At 51.2% G+C, this 17,855-nt stretch overlaps 1 protein-coding gene across 1 annotated transcript; it reads left to right on the forward strand.

Moving 5' to 3' along the window:
- On the forward strand, nt 1-16,522 carry DEDD2 (death effector domain containing 2). The gene is made up of 4 exons (XM_007942940.1): nt 1-328; nt 1,958-2,086; nt 5,090-5,230; nt 16,131-16,522. Exons 1-4 carry the CDS (start codon nt 1-3, stop codon nt 16,520-16,522), a joined length of 990 nt encoding a protein of 329 aa, XP_007941131.1.
- Nucleotides 16,523-17,855: the final 1,333 nt, after the last annotated feature.

Genomic DNA, 17,855 nt, shown 5'->3' on the forward strand with positions numbered 1-17,855 from the left:
ATGGCGCTGCCCGGGCCGACCCCAGCCCCGAGCTGGGAAGAGGACGAGTGTCTGGACTACTATGGGATGCTGTCGCTGCACCGCATGTTCGAGGTGGTGGGCGGGCAGCTGACCGAGTGCGAGCTGGAGCTGTTGGCCTTTCTTTTGGACGAGGCTCCTGGCGCCGCTGGCGGCCTGGCCCGCGCACGGAGCGGCCTGGAGCTGCTGCTGGAGTTGGAGCGCCGAGGCCAGTGCGACGAGAGCAACCTTCGATTACTGAGGCAACTCCTGCGCGTGCTGGCCCGTCACGACCTGTTGCCGCACTTGGCACGCAAGAGGCGCCGGCCAGGTATGGCTGAATGAGAGGATGACAGACTGGGATCTGCCTGGCTTTCCTGTGGGGAGAGGGCTTTACCCTTCTCCCTGGGCAGCACATTGTGGTACTGTGATGTAGACAGTCCCGAATAAGACAGTTTTATGTCCTGATCCACTCTCATCTCAGAGTATCAGCAGGACACAAAAGAGTGAGGAGGTGAAGTTTGGGCAGAGGTGGGCTTGTGTAGTTTGGCCATATCAGTAATGATTATGGCCTCCGTTAACAGAGGGCTAACCACAGCAGTAAATCCTTTGTGCAAATTAACATCATATATCCTCCCAGTAATCCTGTGAAGAAGTCATGTTACTCTTCCCACTCTACAAGGAAAGTAACAGGTTCAGAGAAGTTAAGCAGTTTGCTCTCGTATAAGAATTGAGTGCTTCTTGTGTGCCAGGCACTAGGGCTACAAGGTGAGGGGCTGATGAGGCGTCTGTTCCATTAAGTTACGTGTAATGGGGACTCAGACAATAAAACAGATAAACAAGTAGTGTGTTTTTAGATGGGGTTGCCAAAGGGTTGGTGGTTTGAACCTGCCCAGGTGCCTCAGAAAACAGGCCTGGCACTCTGCTTTTTGAAAGATCACACAGCCTTCAAAGCTCCATGGAGCTCTGAAACACCTAGTCTCCGTGAGTCAGGATCAACTCAGAGGCAGACAGCCCCAAGGAAAGATTAAAACAGTAATGGGAGGGAAGGAATGGGGAGTGCAGGACAGTGAGGGGAGGAGGCCAATTATGTGACTAGTGAAGACCTTTCTGAGAAGGTGACATTTGAGCTGGGGTTGCACCATCGGCTTGCAGAGATCTAAGGAAAGAAAATTCCAGGCAGAGGGAAAGGCAGGCAAGCAGTCAAGTCTCGAGGCAGGAATGCGCTCAGCATCGGAAGAGGCCCTTGTGGACCGAGGCAACTGCAGAGAGGAGGGTGAGGAGCCATATCACTCAGGGGCTTGCAGACAGTATGGCTGGGAACTGGGGGGCTGCCCTCTAGAATTTATGCCTTTAACTCTTGGGAGGGAAGTGCTTCTGCAAGCCAGCAGTTCTGGGAGAGTGAGGAGGTGGAAAGGTTTCAGGCTGCCAAGAGCCCGGTGCCTGCTCATGTCTCATAAGCTGTTGAGTCCTTGGCTGGATTATTAGAGGTACCAGTTTGGAAAGTGGGATTATGATAAACCCAGTGGGATTTGAAAAGTAGGAAAAGGGCAGCCCTGGGGAAAGGCTCACATTGTTTTTGGAGAAATGTATCTGGGGTCAGGCCTAGAAGAGAAGCATTGGGGAGTCCCCGCAGAGGCCTGCTAATTCTCTGGGGCTCTCAGAGATCTGAAGGCATTTGATAAGGAGCAAGGGCCATCACAGGGATCCTAACCATGACTTCACTTGCAGAATAACCCTGGCAGTTCAGGCTGCTGTAGAGATGGGTTGAAAGGCCCAAGAAGCAACTGCTCAATCCCAGGAGGCATCAGAGTAAGGGCTGGGCTGGAGGTATTTGAGAGGGAGTGGCTAGTGGGGCTCTGTCCTCTGGGGAACAGAGGCACTGTGTTAGGTGGGATTCTGGGGGCTGGGGCTGGGAGGGAGGCAGCTGTGACTGCATCTTTCCTTTCTTTTCCCTCAGTGTCTCCAGAACGCTACAGCTACGGCACCTCCAACTCTTCAAAGAGGGCAGAGGGCAGCTGTCGCCGTCGCCGCCGCCGCCGCCAGTCAGATAGCTCTTCAGATTCTCAGCAGGGTCAGTGGGAGACAGGTAAGCCCAGTGTGGTGGGCATGAGGGCTGTGTCTCTCTCCCTTCTGTACCCTGACAAACTTCCTCCATCTGTATCCATGTTGGCCTATCAAGGAAGGGGCCTGAGGAATCCTTTTACCTCATTTTGGACGTACGTGTGTGTGTGTGTGTGTGTGTGTGTGAGAGAGAGAGAGAGAGAGAGAGAGAGAGAGAGAGAACGAATGAGAATATGAATATGTTTATATCCTTACTACAGAAATGTATCTGGAAGCAATATGTTACATTGTTTCATGTGGTTTTGTGTTTCATCTAAATGGCATACCCTGAGTGTCATTCTGCCCCTGGCTTTTTTTGCTCAGCATGTTTCTGAGATTCAGCCATGTCAGTACAAGTATCTCTGATTTGTTCCTTCTAAAGTGCACTAGATAGTTTATCTAGTCCCTTCCACCACCCCTAGCCCAGGCTTTTTAACATAAAACATAACACAAACAACATACCAAGGAGTTGAAAGTTTAGGACAGTAAACATACTTCTTTTCTATTTTGAGTCAACAGTTTTTAACGTTTTGTTATTTGTGATTTATATGTGTATGTATAATCTTTCTAATTGTTTATCTTCTTATTGAATTCCTTAAAAGTAAGGTATAGACATTAGGACGCTTTACTCTTAAATTAGCAGCAGGCAACTTTTGACAATAAGGATAATAATCTCTTTTGCTATCGCAAGACCATTGTTACACCTAAGAAAAATACACTAATTCTCTATTACACTAATAAGGAGCTCTGGTGGCACAGTGCCTAAGGCATTTGACTGCTAACCAGATGGTTGGTGGTTCAAAGCCACCAGCTGCTCTGAGGAAGGAAGATTAGGCAATCTACTTCCATAAAGATTTGTTGCTTTGGAAACCCAATGGGGGTCTCTCTGAGTTGGAATTGACTCAATGGCAGTGGGCTTTTGGTAGTGTACGAGTGGTCCCTTCTTGAATCTCCCCAAGTGTCCCAGCTTTAGAACCGGTTCATAAATCAAATATTACATGCAATTGTTGAGTCTTTGATCTCTTACTAAAGAACAGAATTCTCCTCCCCAATAGCTTTTTCTTTTGGTTTCCCCTATGACTTCTACTTGATCCGACCAGCCAGTTGTTTTATGGAACGTTCCAGTTATTCTAGATGTGTCTGCATATTTCCTAGTGGTGTCCTTTAACTCGTTCCTCTGTCCCCTGTATTTCCTGTAAGTGGGTATTGGGTCTAGAGACTTGGGTGGATGGAGTTACACATTTTGACAGGATGCCTCTGCTGGAGGTGCTGTGTCCTTTGTATCAGAGCGTATCAGGAGCCACGGAAGGTCTGGTTTTCCCACTGGGAGTGGGAAAGTTTGATCCTTTGGTTAAGAAGGTGTTTGCCGTATTTGTCTGTATAAAGGAAGATTCTTTGCTCTAACAGTAAATGATCTAAGGGATGGTATAGCCATTCATTCAATAGGTGTAACATCTGTCGGTGACTGAGTTACCATTTTGGTGTTTGAAAAATGCTGACTTTGTAAATCCTGATCCTTTTTCTACCTCTATCAGCTGGAATTCTTTCCAAATAAGTTTTCCTTTTTTGTTGTTCTTTTTGAGCATCACTATGGACTCGAGCATTTTTCTTTGAGGAGCTCTGATGGCGTAGTGCCTGAGGCATTTGATTGCTAACCAGAAGGCTGGCAGTTCAAACCCACCAGCCATTCCTCAGAAGGAAGGTTGGGCAATCTACTTCCATGGAGATGCTACCGTCTCAGAAACCCAAGGAAGGGTCGCTGTGAGTCGGATCAACTCGACGGCAGTGAGTTGGGGTTTAGTTTGTGTTTATTACGCTGTTTTCTTAGTTTTACTATGTTTTATCAGTCAGTCTTTGTTGTATTCCAAGTGGCTATTTTTGTGTTCTGTCATTCTTTGAGTGCTTCCAGCTTTGTGGTACTGCGAGGTATCTTGGGCTTGCCTTATTCTTTCCCTTCCTCAGATGTACAATCAGCAGTTTCTTAAGGAGCCATGGTTTCTCCTAGAGGCTGAGGTGCAGACAAACAGTAAGCGTGCCTGTTTCTAGATGCTCTCAGTGACAAAGGAACTGTGCTGCTTGAAAAGTTCATGCTACTGCTTGCAAGCCAAAACGAGCATTCCAGGGACTTTATTTTCTTATGCTGAAGGTACTGGTTTTTAGTAACGTTAATATGTAGGCTTATTTACTTTATCTTAAAAAAAAACCCAGCAAAGTTTCAAAATTGCCCTCTCATCATCAGTGTTGACCAGCTCTGAGTTAAGATAGGATTTCTCTGTGGTGGCCCATATCCCACTGAGTGGACAGTCAGAATATTCTTCCAAGTTACTGGAAATAATTCTTTTTTCCTGTTACCAATTCTTTCTGGTTAGGTTCATCTGCTTCTGTTTATATTTAGTTTTATGGTTTGTTTCTTTTTAATTTTTTGAACACGTGAAAGAGTACCAGGATTCAAGTCAAGACTAAATTAGAAGTCTGTTTTAGAAGTCTCATTTCCATCTCTATTTCTAATTTCTGTTTCCATCCCCCATTTCTAATTCATCTTTCCAGTGTTTTATTGTGCAAAAATAACAAAATTGTATAGTTTTATTTTCCTTCCTTTTTGCACAAACCATGCAGACATATGGTTTGCTTCTTGCTTTATTTTACTAGAAAACCTATCCTAAAGATGACTATGTATGCTGATTTTTCTTTTCAGCATTTATATCGTTTTCAAGCTTTTATGGTCGTAAGTGGTACCCCAGTGGCTGTTGTCCTGCTGGTTACTGGTGTCCTAGCATTGGGATTGTGGGGTAGCTGAGTGTACTCCTCTGACCTTCTAGGTGATGTTAGGTTGCACTCCTTATCTTAAAGACAGGGCCACTGAGGCCCAGAGAGGCAGAAGGGCTTGCCTGAGGTCTCATAGCACCCCGACCAGCCTTGAGCTCTTTCCCAGGCACCCTCTTGGCATTCTCCATCACCTCGTTTTCACCTTGTCCCATCTTCTCCTCAGGCTCCCCACCAACCAAGCGGCAGCGGCGGAGCCGGGGGCGGCCCAGTGGTGGTGCTAGACGGCGGCAGAGAGGGGTCCCCGTTCCCCCCCAGGCGCAGCAGGAGCCAGCCAGGCCCAGCTCGGAAGGCAAAGTGACCTGTGGTAGGTGTCTGTGGGTCTTGGGGAGTGCATGCCTACTACCTGGGGCAGGTTGTGGGGTCAGAGGGCAGAAGAAACCAGCATTTGCCTGGGGTGAGACACCTGTAGTGGGTAGGCAGCAGCTCTCACCCACCCGTTCAGTACAGTGGAATTCCTGGCCTTTCTTTTGCCATCTTGCTGGTCTGTATTCTGTCTTTGGAGGATCAAATTGTGTGCCACTTCCTTCAGGAAGCTTTCTCTGTCAACCCCGTGCTCCAGTTTTGTTTGTGTGTTCAGCAAACAGTGCAGGGGGCTCCCTGTCCGCCAGTTGTCTCTTCTGCAGTGGTGGAGGATTGTAGGGGAGAAGAAGAAGGACCCTGGATCAGGCTGCCTAGTCACATCCTGGCCTTGGAACTTACGAGATATCTGACTTTGGGCAAGTGACTGAACCTCTCTGTGCCTCCATATCTGTAACATGAGGTTGATAATGGCACCACTCAACTAGGTGGATGTAACAAAAAATTGGCGTAGTACTCTTAGAACGGTGTCCAGCAGGGGCATGTGCTTCGTGAGCGTTTGCTGTTACTCTCTGTCACCGTGCAGTGTGCTTGGGCAGAGGCCATAGCAGTGAGTGCTCTGTGTTGAGCAAGCCTGGGGATGCAGGTCACATCTGGTCCATGTGTTGTCCCCTGTGCCCCACTTCACCCAGCTTCCAGAGCTCCCAGCTACAGGAGAGACAGAAGTGGAAAGTAGTTGTAGGGCCAGTGTGGCAGTGGGCGCCACAAGCAGTATAAGTACGGGGCTTTGTCATGTGCAGGGGAGATGTCTGGCTGGCCTTGGTTTCCATGTGAAAGTTCCCTGTGAGCAGTGTGATCTCAGCAGCTGGAGGAAGCTGGGCGAGGACATGGGGAGGGGTCTTCCTGGCAGAGGGACACACACAATGTAGACAGCAGGGTGGAGGCTCTGTGGGTGGGGGCATGGGAAGATGAAGAGGCAGCAGCCCTGAATACCATGCTGAAGTTTAGACTTTTGTCCTGAGGTGATAGGGAACTGAGGAATGAGTCATTCGTTTGTCCCTTTACCTAGTTTTTAGTACTGAGCAACATTGTACACCAGGCACTGTCCCAGGCATTGAGGACACAAGAGTTGGACCAGAAGAGGAAAGTGTCTGACCTTGAGGAGTTTGCATAATGGTTAGGGAGGCAGATGGCCCACAAAGGAACCAACCTGTCGTATGATGTCAGGGATCAGTGCACTAAAGAAAGACGAACCAAGGAAGGGGGCAGAGTCATGTGGCCTGTGAGATCTGGGAAAGCACCCCTAGAACTGACAGCGAAGGATGTGAGGGGACAAGAAGTCTCCGTGGAGGCAGAGGGAGCACAGGTGGACAGGTTGAAAGGTTCTGGGGAAGAGCTCCATGGGGAAGGGAGCTGGTGGTCAGGAGTCTGAGGAGATGCTGGTAGGATGCTCAGGCCGAGGATGTATGTGATTAAGTACAGCCAGAAAGATCTAGGCTGTGGGCATCTTGGGTCCCTCAGAAGACCTCGGCCATCTGTCCCCAGCCTACAAAGCATGTACACCTGCCTCCTTCCATCATCACACTCCCTTTGTGGATGAGGCCACAGATACCTGTGCCAAGAGTCGGCAGGAGGAACAGACCAGTGGGGCTACTAGCTACCCCTGTATCCTCAGACTGCTCTTTGGTGGCTACCTGATAGTTATGGTCCCAAGATTCAGGCAGCAATTACCAGAGCCACTAGGCTGTCTCTGCTGGTGGGCAGGCAGTGGGAGCCACTGCCTAGGGGAAGATAGGAGCAGGGCCAGCTGGGCTAGGGTGGGATCTTAGACCAAGCTCAGGTCTATTTCCTGAGGGCTGGGTCATGGCAGGGTGGTGGTTTACTGGGCTGTGGCTGGATCTTGGGTTGGGGGAGGGCAGGGGAGCAGGTCTGACTGCTGACTCACCAGGCAGGGTGGGGCTAGAGTGCGATTATCCCACTTGTGCCTTAGTTTTCCCCTCTGACAAATGGGGATGGGTGACTTCCCTTCAGGGAGGTCCAGTCCCCCACTGGAAGGAGGCCCCTCTTGACCTGACTTAAAGAGGCCTGCCATTCTTGCCTCACCTCCCCTGTGCCAGCTAGGCATGCCAGCTACCCGGCCTCTCGGGGGTAGAACTAGACTGAGCCCCCACATGTGTGAGAAAAGGGGAATTGTGGGCTTCTAGCTTGGGCCTCTGAGTTTCCACCTCCCTCTCAGGGCCATCCAGTGGGTACTGTGCTGAGTGTGTTCCGTGCCTGACTTTGCGTTCTCAAGCTGGCCCTTGAGGTAGAGGTGTCCCCTTGTGTGCAAAGGAGGAAATAGGCTGAGGGAAAGGAAGTTGCCAGTCTGGAGTGACGAGAGGCAGAGCTGTGCTGAAAATCATCTCATAAAGCCCATGCATTTGTGTATTTGTTCATTCCATCTGTGTTTGTAGAGCACCTACTATGTGCTAAGGAGCCCTGGTGGTGCAGTGTCTAAGGCATTTGACTCCTAACCAGAAGTTTGGTGGTTCAAACGCACCAGCCACTCCAGGGAAGGAAGATGGGACAGTCTACTTTGGGAAAGATTTACTGCCTTGGAAACCCAGTGGGGGTTGCTGTGAGTCAGAAAGGCAGTGGTTTTGTGTGCTGTGTGGCAGGCACTACAGGGGTAAGAGGCCCCTGCCCTATGGAGGTTGTTCTGGTGAGGAGAGAAAGCCAGGAGAGAGAGACAGTTCAGATGTCAGCAATGAAGAAGAACGAAACGGGAAGGGGTGGAGAGTAATGGAAAATGCTATCTCTATATCAGTTTTTCTTTTTTTTTTTTTCGTTTTTATTGTGATTTGGATGAAAGTTCACAGAGCAGACTCATTTTCTGTATGAACTGTTCATACACAGTTTATTTCATGATATTGACAGCAAATTCCCCACAACTTAATAGCTCTCTCCCTACTATCTCCCTGTAGTTACCTCTTCCCTGTGTCCTTCTTTTCCTGTGCATTCCTGCCCCCTAAGCTATCTTGTACAAATACTGCCCTTCTGATGTCCCGTGATTGGTCTTTTAAGGAGTGTATCTATCTCATATAGATGTTCACTCTATATACTTGTCTGTGTTTGGCTGGAAGGCACAGGAGTGAGTTCAATTCCAGACCTGACTTGGGGCCATAGCCTTGGGGGTTTCACCAGGCTCCATCAGACCAATAAACTTGGTCTTTTTTATGATTTTGAGTTTTGTTCCACATTGTTCTCCAACTCTATCCAGAATCTCCTGCACTCCTGCTTTTCTGAGTGGTTGACGGTGATAGCTGGGCACCACCTACTTCTTCCGGTCTCGTGGTCATATAGACTGAGGATCACATGGCCATTAGTCCCTGGACCACCTGTTTCTATGCATCTTTGTTTTTCTTCATTCTTCTTTGCTCTGGATGAAGACCCATTGTTGCATCTAGATGCCCTCTTGCAAGCTTTTAAGACCCCAGTTGCTATTTACCAAAGTAGGATGTAGAACAATGTTTTGGGGTAGTATGTTATGCCAATTGAGCTTGATATCCCCTGTGACCATCCTATGCCAGTTTTTCATGTAGGGTGATCAAGGAAAGCCTCTCAGGGAAGAGACCTGCCTGAAGGAAGGGAGTAGACGTGTAGATGGCTGGGGCAGAGTGTTCTAGATAGAGTGACCAGCTGAGCGATGGCCTGAGGTGGGGGTGGGCCAGTGGCGGTCAGGGAGCAGCCAGGAGGCTGCCTGGAGTGGAGCGAGTGAGGGAGTGACTCATAGGAGGTAAGAGTAAGGTAAGGAGCAGTGAGCAGGGGCAGGTCCTGCAGGTAGGTCATTGTCCCCTGGGTATGAGCTTTCCTATTTTTTTTTTTTTTAAATGATGGAAAGCAAACTGAAGGTGTGAATGACAGGATCGCCTTTACTTTTGTTTTCTCTTCTCTCCGGAAAGTACCTAGAAGCATCTAGCTTGACGTGCATGATGAATCCCCATGTGCCCATCACTGTGCTCCAGTAGTTGTCAACTCAGAGCTGTCGTGTTTCATGGGCCGTATTATTTGGAATCGTATTATTTTGGAGTCACTTCCAGCTGTTCTCTTATTTCATCCATAGATTTTTCACTCTGTGTCTCTAACAGATAACAATGCTTTTTAAAAAAAACCATACTAGAAAATTGAACAATTTCTTACTATCAAATACCTAGTTGGTGTTCAAATCGTCTCATAAATTTGAAGTCTTTCCTGTAGAATTTCCCCACCATCTCTCTCTCCTTGACTTTTCTCCTCTGCGTTATATTTCTTGGAACCATTGTCCTGTGGTGTTTCCCAGAGACTGGGTTTTTGCTGATTGCATCCTGCGGTGGAATTGATTAAACGTGTTCCCCTGGCCACCTGTCTTTCCTGAAAATCAGTAGCTGGATCTAGAGAGGCTTGATCAGATTTAGCTGTGATGTTTTATTCTGTTGTTTTTTCAAAATCATTTCCTGGGTGTCACCGTCTTCTTCCCTCAGGAAGCATGTGTCGTCCACTTAGCATCCTCTGTCACTTGTGGCAGCTTCCCTTCATTGCCTCTGTCCATTAGTTTGGTAGGGAAGAACTTGACATCTGACACGCTGACTCTGGTTGCTTCATGGGGAAGGGACTAGAGAGTGGAGGCAGGAGGCTGGGGAGAGGCAGGGGTTTCCGTAGTGGCCCAGAGGAGGGTGGCAGTTGGCTCTGGTATGGCAGCGGAGAAGGAAGTCTTTCTAGGAAGCACATGCTGCCTCTCACCTCAAGGCTGGAAACTCCTTCCAGTGCTGTGGGGAGCACGGTTCCTCCTCGTCCACAGCCTACCTTACTGGGACCTCCTTGGAGGACAGACCTGAGTGGGATTCATCTCTGGATCGCTGGCCACACTCAGCACAGGATCTGACACACCACGTTGCTCACCAGGCCCAGCGCCTGCTCCTTTCTCCTTTGCTCGTGGTTCCACTTTGGGAAACCCATGTATACGCTGCTGTACCCCATACTGCCCCATAAAAAGTGCTTGGGATATGAGGTGTAGGGTGGGGAAAGGATACTGGGGCTCCTCTGAGTGCAGGGAGCAGGAGCCTCTCTTTTCTGTGAAGGTGTAGACCCTTCTCCCCCAACATAGGGGTCAGGCATTTCCCTACAGCTGCCAGAGTAGAATGGGGCAGTAGTAGATGCTTGGTGTTCCTGGTCTGAGAAAATAGTTCAGGTAGTCTCAGGCCGGGTCACAGTGTTCTGGGTGCTCTTCTGCTTCCTCCTCACTGCCACCTCTGGACCAGTGCCTCCACGTCTCTCCATCTCTATTGCCACCATCCCAGCCTTTGACTCTCCCCCAACTATGGCCATGGTCTCAGTCCTGATCAACCTGCTCCTTCTACAGAGTGGCTGGCATCTTCTCCAAGCAAAATCACAAGGTCTTGTGCTTCCTGCTACACTTGGTGGCTGTACCACCTACCAGGCACCAGCCTAAGCTCTTTACTTGCATTCGGTTCTCTGATACTCACTGGGCCAGGGGCTGTGGTGCTCTTATCCAGGTGGTCACTGAGGTGCAGGGAGAGGCAATGTCCAGCAGCCCCAGTCTCCACACTGGTGCTGTGCTACTGTCTGAGACCAGACCCTGACCTGGCCCACCTGGGTGTGATCTGGCCCCTGGCCTTTCGCATCTTCCCCTAGTGCCCCTCTCTTGTGGCGTGTTCTGGCTATACTGGCCCTCTAAGTCTGTGAATGCCCCAAGTTTATCTTCTGCTTCCAGACTTTTGTCATGCCCTGTTCTCTCCTCTGGGAATGCTACTCTTCCCTATTTCCCTGTCTTAACCTATGTATCCTCCATGTTTCACTTTAAATGCCATTTCCTTAGAGAAGCCTTTCTCATCCCTTCAGTGGTCCACTGAATTAGTTAATATGGCCCTTCTAGCCATGGTCTTCGAGTTGTTGTTGTTGTTATGTGCCTTCGAGTCGGACTCGACTCATAGTGACCCCTCCTTGGGTTTCCAAGGCAGTATCACTACAGAAGTAGATTGCCCAATCTTCCTTACACAGAGTGGCTGGTGAGTCTGAACTCCCCACCTTCTGGTTAGCAGTCAAGTGCCTTAGGCGCTACGCTACCAGAGCTCCGGTTCACTTGATAGGCTTGTCTGTTTGACTAGAGGTATGCCCGGAGGTGGGTCAGATCCAGGTTTGAAGTGTATCTTCAGAGCCATAGTCTTGGGGGTTCCACTAGTCTTTCTCAGATCAGTAAGTCAGGTATTTATTATGATTTTGAATTTTGTTCTGCATTCTTCTTCTACTCTGTCCAGGAGCTTCTGCTGTGATGTAGCCAGGCCCATTTGATTCTCCTGCTCTCAGGGCAGTAGAGGCTGGGGTCCATGTGGCCCGGTAGTCCTTCTGCTCTCAGGACAATAGAGGTTGGGGTCCGTGTGGCCTGGTAGTCCTGTTCTCAGGGTAGTAGAGGCTGGGGTCCGTGTAGTCCATTAATACTTTGGACTAATTGTTCCTTGAGCCTTTGATTTTCTCCCCTCTTCCCTCCTCTGGGCGGAGAGAGACAATCTTAGATGGGCACTTGCAGGCTTTTGAGACTCCCGTTGCTGCTCACTAGAGCAGGATATAGAACATTGTCTGTGTTACGCCATAGACCTAGATGTCCCCCAAGACTATGGTCCTAAGCCCCAAAGCCCAGTGACTCCGTCCCTCAGAGTGTTTGGTTATGGTTAAGAGGTTTGCATAACTGCCCCATGAATGCTCTACTATATACATGGGTATATTTGCAGCATATACAAGTACGTACGTGGAAATATTCTCTGCCAAACCTCTGTATGCTCGTGAGTTACTCTGTCCGCCGTCCCACACCTGCTCATCTTGCATAGGTGCCCGCTTAGAAGTCATCGTCTGTTGTCACTGTTGCTGCAGGACTGTGTTTGTCGCCCTAGTTAGCATCGTTGCCTTATACTCTTGGGCTCCTCCCAGGGTCGTCTTTGCCTTGGTCACGTTGTGCTGACCTCCTCCCTCACCGTGTGTTCTCTTTCTCTTCACCCAAGTTAATAATGTGTCTGCTCTTTAGTTAGCGATTTTCTCTCCCTCCTTCCATCTCAAAAAACAACCAAACTCACTGCTGTCAAGTCGATTGGACTCATAGCGACTCCTCTTTGGGTTTCTGAGGTGGTTTCACTATGGAAGTAGATTGCCCAGTCTTCCTTCCGAGGTGTGGCTGGTGGGTTTAAACTGCCAGCCTTCTGATTAGCAGTCAAATGCCATAGGCACTGCGCCACCAGAGCTCCCATCTCTGGTGACCATCAAAGAATGTTCCTGTGTGTAAACTTTTTCTTGGGTTTTTACAGTCGTGGTCTAATGCAGTATTTCTCCTTTCGTGGTTGACTCACTCCATTCAGCGTAATGTTCTCCAGGTTCATAGATGTTAGGAGGTGTTTTGCAGATTCATCGATTGTGTAATTTGTTGATCCATTTGTCCGTTGTTGGGTACTTACTTAATTCCATCTTTTTGCTATTGTGAATAGTGCAGTGATGCACATGGGTGCACGTATGTCTGTTAGTGTGACTGCTCTTATTCTGTAGGATATATCCCTACCAGTAGGATTGGTGGATCATATGGTATCTCTATTTTTAACTTTTTAAGGAAGTCCTTCTGCCTCGTGAGGTTAAAATGTGGAGGTCAGATGCCCCCACCACACCATTTTTGCACCTTCAATCTAAGTTATAACTCATTCTGTGTAATTTTCTCTTCTGGGCCTCAGGATAGCTTTAATTATGTACTGATGTGTATATGTCTTTTTACATGCATGTATTATGTGTGGGACGCAGCATACTGGGTAGGGGTGCTTAAGACCCAAGGCTCTGGAGCCAGGCACCTTGCCTGGAATTCCACCTTTGCCCCTCCCTACCTGTGTTGCCTTGGGCAGGTGACTCAGTCTTCATACCTTCTTTTCCCCATCTGCCAAAAAGGGATAATCACAGCACCACCGTTGCAGGGTGCCGGGAGGCTCAGTAGGGTCAGTAGCACTGTGCCAGCCAGTGGTGAGGGCCGCCTAAGTGTCAGCCATTGTGAACACAGTGAGTGGAGTAAGGGGAGAGGGCGTGCAAAGCAGGTGATTCGGGGCCAGGGAGGGAGCAGTAGCTCAGACATCATGTGCTTTCTTCTCTCCTGGCACAGTCTGTCCCCTTTGTGAACCATGATTGTGTTTCCAGGTCAGAGGTTGGACTGTGGCTTGTTCATCTGCGCTGTAGGGGTGATGGAGACACTGAGGGTCAGGTAGGCACAGAGAGAGGCAGCCCCAGAGTGGGGCCTGGTGCGTGGGAATGCTCCGCAACTATAGGTCACGTACCTCCCTCTCCCACCAGAGCTAAGGCCCCCATGTCACCCGCACATACCTGGCGTGCAGTGAATACCTGTTGTACGAAAGCGTGAGACACACACGGGTCTGGTGCCTATCCTCTGTCTCTCTCCGCGGGGGCGGTGCTCTGAGTGAAGAGATTGGTCCTGTCCTCCGCAGGGCCACAGGGGTCCACGCTGAGAACAGGGTGAGCAGGGCAGGGACGTGGGCTTCCATGGGCTGGGCCTTGGTAGGGGAATGGGGTGTTCCGGGCAGAAGAGGGGACACCATTTCTAGCCTGAGTGGCTCATGTGGGGAGCACTTCCATTGTGGCCAGAGGGCAGGCCTTGGTGGGGGGGATATAGCAGAGGTTGAAGGAGTAGGTGAGGGAGGAGGTTGGCTTGGGCCCAGATGAGAGAGGGCAAGGCCACGGCAGGGGCCGTGGGGGAGAGGTGGGTGTTGAAACCACAGTTCCTGTTGTTGGGTATTTTCTGTGTCATAGGCCCGGGGTCAGGCACGTTACGAGTTACCACATTTATGTAATCCTCATGGCCCACAGTGCAGTAGGGACCTCTCGTTTGTCTGTTTATGTTTTTCAGATGGGAAAACTGAGGCTCAGAGAGGTGAGGTCACATGCCCAAGGCCCCACAGCTAGAGAGTGGCAGAGCTGGGACTCGCCTCGAGGTCTGTCAACTCCGCCACCTGTCTCTGTGCCTCTGCCGCTGCCCAGCCCGTGTGGCCTTGGACAGGTGCTGCTCCTCCCAGCCCCCTGCTCCCTGGCCCACGCCTGAGGGAGGGTGTGGCCAGACACTGTAGAAATCAAGGAGGTGGGCTGGGAGGTCTCATCTGGTCTCTAAGATGGAGGGCCTGGGGTCTAGTAGCTGAGGCCAGCAGGCTTCCCTGGGGCCCCAAGTAGAGAGGGTGGGGCTCCCCTCGAGTCAGGAAAAGGAAGGGCTTGGGGTTTGAGTTGGGGAGGAGGAAGTAGGTGGTGCTGAGACATTGTTCCGGGGAGCAGGGACTCTGTTGCCGACCCGCCTGTGAAAGGTGAAGGGAGTCCAAGGCACGTGACTTTCCCTCCTAGAGCTTCAGTTTCCTCATCTGACAGGTGGGTTGAAGGTGATTGATCCCTGCCCTGCATGCTGCTGGGTGATGCCGCTGAATCCCTGAGATTCAAACACTTGGCACATCAGAGCCATTGCTGGCTATTACTCTGGGGTCCACTGGGTGCCAGGCGCAGTGCTAGCCGGTTCCTTTCTAGCCCTTGTTTAGTCTTCCTCAGTGCTCTGCAGCAGGGGTTGGGTCCTGAGAGGTCATGACAGGTCATGTGGCTAGTACCGGAAGAGTGCGGTCGGCTCTCTGTGACCCAGAAGCCCACTCTGGGCTATGGGAGAGGAAATGCCCTTTGTCAGGCACTGCCACTGCCTGGCTCTGTGACCTGGGGCAGTTCACTTCTCTCTGCCTCTCTTTCTCATCTGCAAATTGGGGATGGTAACAGGGCCTGCCTCCCAAGAGTTGTTGGTAGATTCATTGTGTTCACCTGAGTCAAGCATGTGGTATAGTGCCTGCAGGTCATCAGCACTCTGTAAGTGCTGGCTGTGTTATTTCCAGTGGGTCACTGATCCTCAGGACAGCCTTGTGTGCACAGGGAGGAGGTAGGACTGTTTCTGGCCCCGTTTGCCAAGCAGGAGTAGCCTCAGAAGTCCTATGTCCTGCCCCATGTGCAGAGTTGCCACTTCATTTGGGCAGCTGTGGTCAGAAAGGCAGAAAGGTTGGTTGGAAGCGAGGAGATCCAACTTAAACTGGCCTACATGACAAAGGGAATCGATTGTAACTGAACGTGCTGGCATGGTGTGATCCAGGCTCACGGGAGGCATGCCCTCGGCAGACTGCCTCCTCACCCTTCCTGGTAGCAGAATGGCCCCAGCAGCTTGGGGCTTACTTCCCACTCTCTTAGCAGCTTCTGTGGGGAGAGAGAGCACTTGATCCCAGTAGAGGCAGCACAGGGGCCTGGTTAGGACCCTCACCCCCAGAGCCTGCTTGGGTAGGTGGGTAGGATGTGGTTGACTCCACCCGAATTCATAGTTGGAGAACGGTGAGACTGGTTGCCTAAAGGCAAGTTCCTTTGTTCATTCACTGTTTCTTTCAACAACTATATGTTGAGCATGTACTGTGTGTCCCAGGTTACAAAACAGACCCAAAGCACATCTTTCAGGAAGCTCACGTTGGGGGAGACAGATGATAAGCGTGATAGTAATGTAAACTAGAGTAGAGTTAAAGGTGATAAGCACCTTGGGAAAAAATAGAGCCAGAGTACGGGCAGCTGGGAATGATGGGTGAAGGGCGGTGTAAGGACCTTGGGAGGATGGCATTTGAGAGAACTGAAGGATGGGAGGGAGCAAGGCTTGTGAGTGGAGCATGCCAAGGAGGTGACAGAGGCCATGGGGAGACTTACAGACTCACTTGGGTGTGGTAATTGGAAGGGACAGACTCAACCCATGGGGCGGGGGAGGAAGAGTGCCAGCCCCCCTGCACAGTGTGTCTGTCGGTCCTCGATCCCCTCACTGATGAATCCCTCTTTTCCCGCAGACATCCGGCTTCGGGTGCGAGCAGAGTACTGTGAGCATGGGCCAGCCTTGGAGCAGGGCGTGGCGTCGCGGAGGCCCCAGGCTCTGGCGAGGCAGCTGGACGTGTTTGGGCAGGCCACTGCAGTACTTCGCTCAAGGGACTTGGGCTCTGTGGTGTGCGACATCAAGTTCTCAGAGCTCTCCTATCTGGACGCCTTCTGGGGCGACTACCTGAGTGGCGCCCTGCTGCAGGCCCTGCGGGGTGTGTTCCTGACTGAGGCCCTGCGAGAGGCCGTGGGCCGGGAGGCTGTCCGCCTGCTGGTCAGTGTGGATGAGGCAGACTATGAGGCTGGTCGGCGTCGCCTGTTGCTGATGGAGGAGGAGGCGGGGCGTTGCCCAACCCAGGCCTCCTGATCCTGGATTTGGCAGGACCAACCCCACCTCCTAGCATCTGGGCTACCTTCTCCCCAGAGGACCATCTCTACACCTAGAAGACTGTCACTCCAGCAGGTCTGAGGACTGAGACAGGACAGCCAGGCCACTTGACAGCCCCTCCCACAGGATGTGGGCTCTGAGGCCTCAACCACTTCCAGCTGTTTCTTTCCCATCCTCTCCCCCACCTTCCCCCCAAGTGTGTTTCCTCAGCCTCCAGAGGCCAAGGGTACAGGCATGCAGATCCCCATAGGGAGGGAGGCACAGCCACACACTCACCAAAGGCCCCTGCACATCTGGACCCCACCTTGGGCTGCCTGCACCCACTCACTGCCCCCTCTGCGGTCTCCCTGGGCACTGCCCTGGCTACTCCACACACTGGCCTAAGGGCTTCTCTCTCAGGATCTCTGATTTTACCACCCTGACCCTGGGTCCTGGCACTAGGGTCCACATGAGGCCTGCTCACCTTGCCCATACATCTCTAGCCAGCCACAGTCCTGCCCAGCTTCCACACCACACCTGGCTCTCCCACCTCCCCTGGCGCCCAGAGCTCGACCCAGCTGTGTTACAGCATTCTCAGACCAAGGCCTGCTGTTGCCCTTGGGGGCAGGACCAGAAACAACTGCCTTAGGAAAGGAAGGCAAAGGCTCAGGGGCTGATGGGAAAGGCCTTGAACAAATGGCACCAATAAAACTGCCCTGGAAGGGGCATAAGTGGGCACAGAGAATCTGTAAAGCTCTTTCTTTATGGGATGGGGGAAGGATATGATGAGAACTGGGCCCAGAACCAATCCGAGTGTCCTGGTCCAGTGATAGGGGCTGGGGGCTGGACGGGATGCTGCGTGAAGCATCTGCTGGCTGTCACCACTGGCTTGCCCTCCTTGCTGGGCCTCAGTTTTCTCATTTGTCAAAGGAGATTCATAAACATGCCAACCCTGTTCACTCTGTTCTGCCTTCAGGGCTCAGTATCTTTAGTGCAGTGAGATGGGCCATCAGCCAGAGTGGGTGGGCTGTCAGGTTCCCTTTGTGAGCCCTTCTGTACTTGGATCCCCACTTGTCACACCTAGATACCTTCACTTCATTTGGGTCTGTGTTCTCTGAGACCAAACTCTGCTGCCCTGTGGCTATTGCTGAGGTGGCTTCCTGCTCTTTCCCCACCCCTTGTTTAAGGGCACAGGAACCCGTTTCTTACACAATACCCAGGTTTTCCTTCCTGAGGGGGAGGCCAGCCAAGCCCACAAGTTGGGGGTGCAGTGGGCAGGATTCTCAACTGCAGGTCTCTTCCTGGGGGGGGGGGGAGGATGAGCCTGCCCTCA

The sequence above is a fragment of the Orycteropus afer genome, unplaced genomic scaffold (genome assembly GCF_000298275.1).
Source record: "Orycteropus afer afer isolate SDZICR_OR568_19922 unplaced genomic scaffold, OryAfe1.0 scaffold00099, whole genome shotgun sequence".
In the NCBI taxonomy this organism is placed as follows: Eukaryota; Metazoa; Chordata; class Mammalia; order Tubulidentata; family Orycteropodidae; genus Orycteropus; species Orycteropus afer.